The 12,111-nt window shown below is 28.3% G+C and overlaps 1 protein-coding gene across 1 annotated transcript in view; it reads right to left on the bottom strand.

Annotated features, from left to right (window-relative positions):
• The window catches only part of LOC107444939 (Valyl-tRNA synthetase), a gene marked incomplete in the record, with an annotated part of 36,687 nt that overhangs the window by 22,905 nt on the left and 1,671 nt on the right, over positions 1-12,111 (bottom strand). Inside the window, 10 exon segments of the mRNA XM_071183558.1 lie at positions 716-819; positions 1,624-1,748; positions 2,672-2,851; positions 4,259-4,367; positions 4,451-4,570; positions 5,500-5,581; positions 6,443-6,607; positions 7,710-7,840; positions 9,998-10,098; positions 11,489-11,561. Of these exon segments, the coding sequence (XP_071039659.1) occupies positions 716-819; positions 1,624-1,748; positions 2,672-2,851; positions 4,259-4,367; positions 4,451-4,570; positions 5,500-5,581; positions 6,443-6,607; positions 7,710-7,840; positions 9,998-10,098; positions 11,489-11,561 (1,190 nt within the window).

The following is a 12,111-nucleotide window of genomic DNA, read 5'->3' on the forward strand; positions in this document are numbered from 1 at the left end:
AAATAATTCCAAAAATTATTTCACTTTGGTTTTAATAAGTCATAGACATTTATGATGTCATATATAAGGTGATATCTAAGAACATGACTTGGACAAGGTTTAAAGCCAAATATTTTATTGCAACATTCTACAAACTTATTTTGGAAGATGCTGAGCTTTTTCAGTCCCATAGTTATTTAGAAACTAAAAATCCACCTTTCAATAAGATTCTAGCCTAGCTTACAGAGTCAAATGTCAAGATGGTAATAAAGCACAATTTTCAGAATTTCTTAGAACACAAGAATAGCCACCTAATTCCCCGGACCGGAATCCAACAATTTTTTTTAATTTTGTCCAACTGGACTAAGGGTAGATTTTGGCATACCTAAAAAATCCTTGTACAAAGAATGGTAAAATATCAGAAGGTCACATGTGGTCTATAACAGATAATTTTGTGGCAGTTTAAATACTCTGAATTTGAGTAAGAGGTTGTAGCTTTGAAAATCTGTAAATTCATAATAAGAAGTGATGTTTATCTTTTTATTTGGATGTTGAACTGAGATATTTTATAAAGCATTAAAGTATTATATTATTCAGATCCAAATTATTTCTCTTTTGTAGATTAATAAATTATATTAAAAACAATAAATGTTGGACAATGGAAACATTTGATAACATAAACTGTGACTTAAATAAAATAAAAAAAATTTATAAGATAAGCATTAGCAAAGTGTACCTGCAAATAGGGACTACCATAGGATTGTCCTTCGTCTCTTTATACAAATTTTTTTCTTTCAAAGCAGCTAATACCTTATATCTGGCTTCAAATCGTTTCATTCCCTATTACAGAATCAATATTATTAAAAAAAATTTCAATATGTTTTGACTCAAACTGAAGAAGAAAATTAAAGCAATTATTGAAAAGAAATAATAAATAAGGAAGTAAAATTCTATACTGAACATAGCAAGATTCAATTGCTTATCACAGTATTATATTCTTGTGATTAAATAATTTTTAAATTTATTTATAAGTTTTTAATTTTGCTTTAAACTCTGAACAAATGTAGTTTTTAAACAAAATTGTAAACACGAGTATTCAACTAAATAAACTCAGGCATAAATCTGTTAAAAAGACTTTATTTTTTTAATTTGATATAACAAATATAACACAATTCTAAATTCATGACTACATATCTCTTAAAAACATAATCTGTATTTTTCTTTTCTTGAAAAAAAAAATCCCCAGTGGAATTGAAATTTAATAATTGATTAAAAATTTAAATCATTCTGTAACAATATAAAATAACTAAAACAATTTTTTAGAAAAGAAATGCTAACTAAATTTATTTGCACATAAAATGTATACAGTTCAATCACGGATTAAATAGTGTTTAAAAAGTACATCAGAACAATTTTGCATCTTAAAAGTAACCATCATACATATACATAAAATAAAGATAAATAAAGGAATAAAAAAACTAGATCAATAATATATTTTAAATAAGATTTATTTTCAATGAAATTGTAGCCTTCAGATAGATTCAATGAATTATTATTAAAAAGAAAAACTAAACACATCCAATGAAAAAAATATACATGTTAATCTTATTTCAATTCATGCTCACTTAAGTTTTAAATACTCACAGAAAATTCTGCACAATTGCCATTTAAAGTACCATCATCATTCAGAATATTAATGAAAGGAAGTTTATGCCTAACACCAACTTCATAATCAGCAGGATCATGAGCGGGAGTTATTTTAACAGCACCTTAAATTCAACAAATAAAGAGAATTTTCTTAGCTATAGGTATAATAAAATAATAGTACATATGGTGTATTGTAGACAAAATAACTTATAAACAAGAAATTAGATGAAATTAGAATTAGACCCCTCATCCCACACCTCAGAGCGAGATTTATTTTTTCAAACAATAATCTTCTATAACAGTTTTTATTTATTTATTTAAAAAAAAAATCCTTTTAGGATTAATATTAAATAAGTATAGTGAAGAGTTTATCTATAGAGTTTGTGTGTGTGTCTGTGTCCTTATAACTCCTGAATTGTTTGTGTTAGGATCCTGACATTTTGGCAGTTTGTAAATGGGGGAATTTCAGCTTCGAATCCCAAAGACTGTTCAAAATTTTCAATAAAATTGTTTGGAAGAGGTGTTACTAAAATGAATATTTCTGTCATTAGCCAATTTTTTAAATAAACTATAAAGGATTCCTCTTTTGTTTCCTTCAATTTTTTTTTTATAGAGAACATCAGTGATATTCGTAAGCTCACAGCCCTAGTTAATCAAAAAAGAATTTTAACAAATACATATAATATTAGCTATTTTCTACTTTTTACATCAGGTAAGCTCAATGATCAACCCGAAAGTGGTAGTACAGATGGACTACATCACCAAGTTAGTATTTATAAAATTATATGACACATGTTAATTTTGTTTATGTTTCACCTCTGAAATATGTTTTAATAAAACTAAGCAATTTAAAATTAAGTAGTATTTCAATTAAAAATAAAAACAAATTGCATACCGTAAAGCAAAATTAAAGGATTACTTATTTTTTTTATTCCACCTGACATACTGGTAATTAGTTCATTTATAATGCAACATATAGTAAGCATAAAATACATAATACAATACTTAGAGCCAAGTCAAATTTATAAAATAAAAAAAAATATACCTGTTCCAAATTCCATTTCAACAAAATCATCACATATAATTGGTATTCGTCTAGAACAAAATGGATGTATAACAAATTTTCCATGCAAATGTTTGTATCTCGTATCATTAGGGTGAACAGCAACTGCAGTATCTCCCAGCATTGTTTCTATTCTTGTAGTTGCAACAACTATTTCCTCATCTAAATTCAAATAAATAAAAATTTAATCAGACAACACCTAGAAGCAGCATTGAATATTATTCCCAAACACAGTTTTACATTAACTTCAAGGATATTTGGATAAAGTATAATGTAAAGTAATGAAATGCAATACACCTAAATAAAGACGAAAGCTGATGTTGTTTCAGTACTTTAAACAAGTACTATTGTCTGGGTACTGATAATGTACTTGTTTACAGTACTAAAGAAACTGTCTTTTATCTTACCAGTTAGTTCTTTTCAAATTACTTTCAGCATTATTCTGTTAATGTATTTCTTCCTTTTTCTGATTATGAGTATTTTAATATTTGACAGATTTGCTTTTTTATCTATATGCATAAATAATTTTAATCTATTTATGACAAAAGTTACACTAGAAATTGTTAAATAATTTGCACATGGAAACAAACTAATTCATTCAATCAACTAAAATAGTTACTACAACGCATGTAAAATAACTCAGATACCTTAGAATCTTAGGCATACATGACAATATATACGTAATGCACAGTAAAAGTAAAAATGCACAGTAAAATCATACTTATAATTAACATTTACAATAACATTATTTATACAACAGAACTAAGTTGTGGTTCTTCCTCCTTTTTATTATTTCTTTTCTTCAATTTCATATTTATTTATTCCTTTAGTGGCAATATAGTAATTTTAAAGTAATTTTCATTTATCAAAAATTAATTTGTTAATGAAAAATTATTTTTATTCAATGAACTTTAGGACAATATAAGATGATCAGAAAATGAGATCATGAAAATTACTCCATTAATACTACAAAACTACTCTAATTTTTTTATCTTTTTTATATGCATCAAATCACTTTACAAAGATTATCAAAGAATAATGTTTAAAATTCTCAATTAGTTTCCTTCATATATTTACTGAACGTCGTAAATATGCATGATGACATTTAGAATCAATTTTGCCAGGGAATGTTTTGCAAGTATTTTAGTTTAAAAAATGAGTCTATTACTTTCTGAAGTCAGATGGTCTTTAATTTCTAAATACATCACTTAAATTAATAAAATATATGTGTTTGGCCAAAGATTTAAAAATGATAAAAGATTTAAATTTATTTTACTTATTAGTTTGAATTGTTTTAGTTTATGAGAGGGGCCTTAAATTTAGTTTTGTAAATTATTACTATTACAATATATTTTGATTTATATTATTTTTAACACCTATGCTAATTCTTTCAAGAATTGTGCAAAATTATTGTGAAAAGTAGTAACTAAAAAAGAAGAAAAAATCATTTTAATTTTGAGAGCAATTTCAAACCAAAATAACTGTGTTCTTAGAAAATATTAGCGTTTGAGATTTTTCTGCACCGCTAGTATTAAGTACCTGACATTACACGAAAAAAGTTACACTTACTGGAATTTTCAACAGGATATGCAAATGAAACTAATACACCAAATTCAACTTTACGGTCATGGCCAGGAACAGATAACAAAGTTTTACCAGTTAGCTCTAATTTATCCACCTAAAAATTTTTTTTTTATTTTAGATCTTACACTCACTATCTTACTTAATAAACTTCTATATATTCATTAGTTTCAAACATACCTCTATATCTGATATAGCAGACTTTAGAGTGCAAGACCAGTTTACTAATCGATTTGCTCTGTAAATTAAACCATCCTCATGTAGTCTAACAAAAGCTTCGGTGACTGCCTTACACATTTTCTAAGTAGGATTTCATAAACATCAGATTTAAATAAATAGTTACATACATAAATATTGAATTTCTAAAAAAATCTAACAAATATTTTTATTAAAAAATTAATAAATCGACAACAATAAGCTTTTAATATTCCATATTGCCTTGATTTGGTACATGAACTTCGCAGATGAAATATGACGCAGATGAAATTTCGTACATGAAATTTGACGCAGGTACATGAATTTCAAACAAAAATCTTACTTCATTTATTTTTCTATAGACTCTAAGCATTTAAATTAATTTGATTAGATGATGAACTCTTACTACAAAATTGGTTGGAAAAAAACTTAATTTCAATGAAAAATTTAAAACTTAGTATACCTGTTATACGAATTATACTTTTAACATTCAATATATCTATATGGAATAACTACTAAACTCAACGGCTCAACAGCCCATGAGGGCCAAGGCCTACTGTACCCATCTCAGTTTTCTTGACCTTGGGCTCTGGGGTGCAGGAGCAGATGTTCCGGTCAGGTGGTCAGCCGAACGCGGAACCCCCAGTGTTTAGTTCCCAAGCATGCTTGGTACTCATTTATCGACCCACTGAAGGGATGAAAGGCTGAGTCAACCTTGTCCGGCCCGAGGATCGAACCAGGGACCTGTGGCACGACAGCACGAAGTGCTACCGCTCAGCCACCGGGCGTCATGGAATAACTACAATCTTCAAAATGAGGGCTCCACAGTTTAGTTAATATAATGGTAAAAAAAATGGGATAAACTGGGTCAAATGCTAAGATGACATATGCTGGGGAAAAAACAGTAATCCCAGTTCATTTTAAAGATTTTTTTTTTATGTTTTAAAAATGAAATTTTATTACATACATTTTATAACAATGAATGGAAGAAAAAAAAATGACTCAGAAATAAAGAGTTTAAAAAAGATACTTACAGGGTCCATAGTGAAAGTTGCTCTATCCCAATCTACTGAACACCCTAAAAGTCTTAGTTGTTCATAAATTCGATCTCCTTTTCTAAGTAAATAAATAAAGTAAAGGAAATTGCAGAAAATCAAAATGAACAAAATAGTGTGTTTAACCAAATTAGAACGTTTCTTTTTGGACAAAAACTTAGTTTGAAAACAAATAATTGATAAAAGAACATATTATATGATACTCTAGAGAATCGCGGAAAATAAACTCAAGTTTTTAACACTTTAAAGCAAACTAATAAATAAATAAATTTGCTTCTGTAATTGATATTTTTTTAATTTAATTTAAAATGTTTAATTAATTTTATAATAAATTTTAAATAAAAATAGTAATTATCAATTTCTATTTATTTCAGATGTGAATTTAAATATGAAACCTTAGAACATAAAACTCATAAGGCCATCACCTAAATTATTAACATTAATATCACAAGGTTCACTAACTACTAACTTAGATACTAAGTCTAATTCTTAGGTATTGACCAATCATATCATTCTGACAAAACTTCCTACTAAGTGAATAGACCAGTAAATGTCTTAAAATGAAACACTAGAAAATGAATTGGGAAGAAAAGATTTTTAAAATACACATCTGTCAGTAAAAGGGCAAAATGTTAATTAGGTTACAATAAAAAATTAGAAGAAAAAATATGGTAATTTTGAAGATGACCTACACTCCCCTTAACTATTTCTCTATCAATTTTGAAACAACCTTGCATAGACATTTCTAGATTTTAGGTATAGGATTAAATGAACCACAGCTTTGCTTATGTTAGAAGGTTAGTAATGTGGTGGTTTCATGCATCTCTACAATCACAATAGTAGGCAAAAATGCAATCCTAATGAGAAAATAAAAGGGAAATGTACGATAAAAAGTATGATTAAATAAATTCAAAAAACTTACTGTGCCTTCCACTTCCATACTTCTTCTATGAATTTTTCTCTTCCCAAATCATGCCTCCTCTTCTGTTGTTCTTTCCAAATCTTTTTCTCAACAACAACCTGAGTGGCAATACCTGCATGATCACATCCAGGATTCCATAAAGTTAATTTCCCTTTCATTCTATTCCTTTCAATTAAAAAAAATTTTTTAAATCATTTAACATACCAAATCAGTTAAAATATACATTTTAAAAACATGTATATAATTATTATTATTTTTATTCAATGTAGCTACTTAAAACTCACCCAGCTCAAAATCAATGGGAAGCAGTTTTTCCAGAAACCTTTTGTACTTTTTTTTCCAAGCATCTTTAAAAATTACTCTTTATGTTCCCCACTCCCTCCTATTTGTAAACACTAACAAAGCACCAAATGGTTTGAAATATACTATATGGAGGAAAAACATCCTTCCACAAAAAATATTTAGCACAGGTATTATATTAATATAAAGCATCAAAACAAAATTAAATCATTTGCAATCATTTACCAAACTTTTTTAACAATAAAATAAAATAAATAAATAAAATATAAAAAAAATTTTACAGATGAATATGAAATTTTATTAAATAGTTTAATTAAGATTAAATTTAAAATTAGAAATAGTTATTATATAAATTTAAAATGAGACAATATGCAGTTGCATCACGCTCTAATTTTATTAATAAGTAAAGTTACATATTTTTGTATTTTTTTTTTAAATTATTTTTATTACTATCACAAAGCATAATTTTAATACAAAATGTATGCAAAAAATTTAAATATAACAATTACATTTGAATAAATCCTTAAAAATGCATCATGATAAACCTAAATTGTCATATAGTATATTTTTTTTAATTTAATATTATATCATTATTATAGAAATTAAGTGAAATTTTAAATATGTATACAGATTTGGAATTCCAGTATATTAAGACCAGATATTAAAGTTTTTTTCTTCTTCTTTCTTTAAACACTCAGCATCTAGCTTTTAAATTTCAAAATTTTACTCTACTTTTCTAAATAAATCAGTTTTGTGCAGGATTTTGAATAATTATTCAATTGATTTTGATGCTTATTATCATTAAATAATGCAATGAAAATAATAAATTGTGACATGGGCATTATTCAATTAATTTACTTAAACTTAATAAAATATATTAATTACTTATGAATTATTAAGGCCAGAGAATAATAAAATAAAAAATTCATTCATAGCACAATAAATTTAAAAGAATAAAACTATTTACCATCGTGTAATGGAGTCCTCTATTGCGCTAGTTAAAGCATGCCCTACGTGCAAACTCCCTGTAACATTTGGTGGAGGAATAACTATGACAAATTTATCATTTGCATCAACATTTTTCGAGATATCCCTTCCCTGTAAGAAGTTATTAAAGTTAATACCAAAAAAATAAATCAAACTAGCACAAAATAAATAGAATTAAAAAGAAATATAACTTATACTATATAAAACATTAACTTTCCTGGTAATTCTTAAATGTATTGCCACTGCCATAGAAAGACAATTATATGACTATTCAATAATAAGAAAATTGGTCAGAATATATTTATTCCCAATGTTACATTAAAAATAAATTTATTGATCATAACAGTTTTGAAAATCAACATTGTTCAAAAATATTATTACATTGAATTTATTAAAATTTTTAAAACTGAATTGCAATAAAAAATAAAATTATACAAAGTTAGAACTACATCAGATTGGATTGGGTTTATGAAACTTGCTCAGGTTTCAAATCAAAACATTTGGAAAAAAGATATTAAATTGTAGCTTAAAAAAAATCTCATTCGAATACAGAAATTTATTATGTTATTTTTAAGAACCAAATGAATAACTTTCCAAAAAAAATTTTCATTTGTTTATCATACACTGGTTATCATAAATTAAGGAAAATTCACAAAAATCGCGATAACTCAAGAAATTACACATGGAATTTTATGAAACTTACCCACAATATACAACACATAGTAAGGTATTAAACAACATAAAAAGAAATTATCAGACATTAATAGTAGTATAGAAATTAGCACATGTATAAAATAAACAAATTGGAAGTATCGGTTTGCAATAGAAAAAGTACCTTTAATATGGAATATGATTGCCTCTAGAAGCAATACAGCACAAACAGCGATGTGTGATGCTTTCAATTATGCGGTCTATCAGTTCAATAGGAAGTGAGAGCCATTGCTCTTGTAAAGCAGTTGCAAGCGTGGCAAGGGTCTGAGGGGGCGGATTGATGGCAGATACACGCCTCCCTAGAGCATCCCAAACGTGCTCGATAGGATTCAAGTCCGGGGATCGAGCTGGCCACTCCATGCGAGTAATTGTTTCCTGTTGAAGATAATCATCAACAATGCGAGCTCTGTGTGGTCTTGCATTATCGTCCTGTAACAGGAAGCAATCACCAATTGCCCCGGCATATGGGCGCACATAAGCATCAAGGATGTTGTCTCGATAAACCTGAGCATTCACGGTTCCCCTTGGAAAGACATGGAGGTATGTGCGCCCTCCTAAGGATATGCCTCCCCAAACACAGACACTGCCTCTTCCGTATGCATCTCTTTCACGGATGTTTGATGGATGATAACGGGTCCCAGGTTCTCTCCATATCAAATAACGTCTACTGTCACTTTCTAGACTAAACCTGGACTCATCCGTAAAGAGAACAGGCCTCCATTGATCTGACGTCCAGTGGACATGTTGTCGGGCCCACTGCAAACGGTCTCTCCTATGGCGTGATGTGAGCGGCACGCAAATGGCTGGTCGTCTCGCATACAGACCACCTTCGTGGAGCCTTCTGCGCACAGTTGACGTTGACACCAACCTTCCGGTGGCTGCAGCAAGAGAGGATCTAAGATGTGTCGGAGTAGCGGTTCTATTCCTGCGTGCACTTAATGTCAAATATCGGTCATCGGCACTGGTCGTAACAGTTGGCCGTCCTTGACTGAACCTCCTAGATGCCGAATCTGTGGTTTGAAATTGCCTCCAAAGTCTATGAACCACAGATGGACTCACATTTAGCCATCTGGCCACTTCTGATTGACTCTGCCCTGCCTCTAGTCTCCCGATGGCTCTCCATCGTAGTTCTTCAGGCAAATGATGCCTAGAGGTCATTATTACGAATTGGCTATCTCAGATTTTCAATGTCGCAATCACAGTAAAATTTGTGTGCTTTCTCTCAAACTTGGACTTTTATGCTCCAGGCAGATGACGTAAGCCGAGTGCAGCGCCACTAATTTGCATATTGCAATTTTACTCAGCTACTCTTAGTGGACAACATATGCAAATTTTGCACGGTTTGGCTTACTTTTGAAAGAGTTATCGCTATTTTTGTGATTTTTCCTTAATTTATGATAACCAGTGTATTTATGCTAATAAACTAAGTTTGCACTCAATAAAATCTCCAATATGTGCCATTCGATTACAAATAGACATAAAAAATTCAATGAAAAATTTTAGAAAAAACATAGCACCAAAAAAAAAAAAAAATTTCTTAAAAATTTGATCAAATACCCCATATTCAGGTTTGAAAAAACCAGATTTCTCCCACCAGGCATACCAAGCAGCTTCAACGTATTTTGGACTATATGCATCAGGCATGGGTCCCGAAATATCTGTGAAAATAAAATAAAATGTTTTTACAAAACTTCAAACAAACAAGATATCATTTAGAAATTGTTGATAAAAGAACTTTTCTTTACAACAATAAGAAGATCATTCTTACAATTGTAAAGAAAAATTGAAAGTTAAAATTAAAGAATGTTCCTTTGAAAAATAAATGTTGAAGTTAAAGAAACCATACTAATATATTTAAATTAAAGTTTAAAAGAAATTGAAATATAAAAGCTAGTACATAAAACAAGGCTAAGGGAAACTCAATGAGTGAAAGGAGTTCAAATTGTGAAGCAATTAGAAATTAATCGTGTAAGTAGTATTGGAGTAGGTGATCTATAGCAAGTATGAGAACTCAGTTCTTAAAAAATTTTTTTTAATTGAAAATAAGAAAACCATGCCAAAGAAACATCATAAGATAATTTGTATGAATGTTTGAAAATAGTTGAATTAAAATCTACATTTTTCACAAAAAAAGTTAAACTATTTTATGAGGAATCTTCTAATATTACACAAACACTTTTAAAGTTCTTTTTAAAAATAAAAATCGATTAAACAAACTTTTTTGTGTACAACTTTTTAATTATTAGTTCTCCGACATATACATAAAATATTATATCTATTTTGATGAAATTAATGAATACTACTATTTACTTTTATTATTTTGGTAATTTTTTTTTTTTTTTTTTTTTTTTTGTTCTCAAGAATTAAGAAATTTGATTTTTTCCCCTTTTATATTCACCCAAAAGTCAATCATAACTTGGATGGACTAAGTTCAAACAGCCTCCCTCCCTCCAATAAATAAATATGTATCAGAATTTGCATAGTTGCTTAGAGTTTATTTATGGATGCTAAATCTTGTTTCGCACATGTTAATATATATACTTCTGTATTTGTTAATTTTGCTATAGCTTTTAAGGCACGGATAAAATTCAAGATATAAATGTTACTAATGCATTCATGAATTAATAAGGCACTGAATTACCCTTTTTTTATGAAGTAAGTATTGTTTATCTTTTTATCGAAGATTTTCACAACTTACATTATCACATGAACAGTAAATATCAACCACTATTAGGTAGGAATCTATTTTCAACTTACTACTAAGTATTTTACAGGTCAAAATATAAACTAATGTTTTAAGTTTAAATTTTTGTATTGAAAAAAAAAAAGTACATTCACACTGGAATTGCAGTGTTTCATAAATCTCATTTTCAAAAAATTTATGTAAAAAATCAAATACTATGATAATGTTATCTTTATTAAAATTCATACTACTAACCATTTTTAAACTTAATAAAATTTACAAAAACTATTTTAGCTTCAGATAACACACTACAATCAACATCTACAGTTTTTAATAAAATTTAGTAAAATGCAAAGAGTAAAAACCTTTTTTTTCCCCAGGTACCACATTTTTATCATAAACCAAAACTTCTTTTTCCTTTTTCTCTTTAGGCTTTTTCTGGAAGAAAAAAAAAATTAATTTAATCTGTTACACAGCAATTTTAACAAGATTCATTCATACACAGATTAAAGTTTGATTTTAAGGAAAGTTTTTTAAACAATGCAATTAAAATAGAAAAAAAATCACATAAATTTTAATTAAATCAATTTAAAAACTTGCAACAATCTACCTGTTAAAATAACCAAAAATTAGCTGTTATTAAATACAAATTTGTTAGCATAACAAAAAGGCCTGATAGTTGCATTTGATGTTCAATGTCTCTACAAGAAATGTTCAACTTCAGATTTTTTATATTTAGATTTCAATAACATATTCGAGATCGCAACACTTGACTACGCCATCTGGAGAGAAGACCAATCCATGTCTTGACCCCCCCCCTCTGCTCTTTTCCTCAGTCATGTAGGAATGTACTACCATATTTTCCCTTTTTTTAAATATTTTTTGTATTTTTAAACAACACTTTTTTTAGAGCTATGTTTAATGTAGATTTCAGTTCCATATAGTTTCCTAACTTCACAGTTTTTAATCTATTTGTAAATCAAGTAAG

The sequence above is a fragment of the Parasteatoda tepidariorum genome, chromosome 1 (genome assembly GCF_043381705.1).
Source record: "Parasteatoda tepidariorum isolate YZ-2023 chromosome 1, CAS_Ptep_4.0, whole genome shotgun sequence".
Taxonomy (NCBI): Eukaryota; Metazoa; Arthropoda; class Arachnida; order Araneae; family Theridiidae; genus Parasteatoda; species Parasteatoda tepidariorum.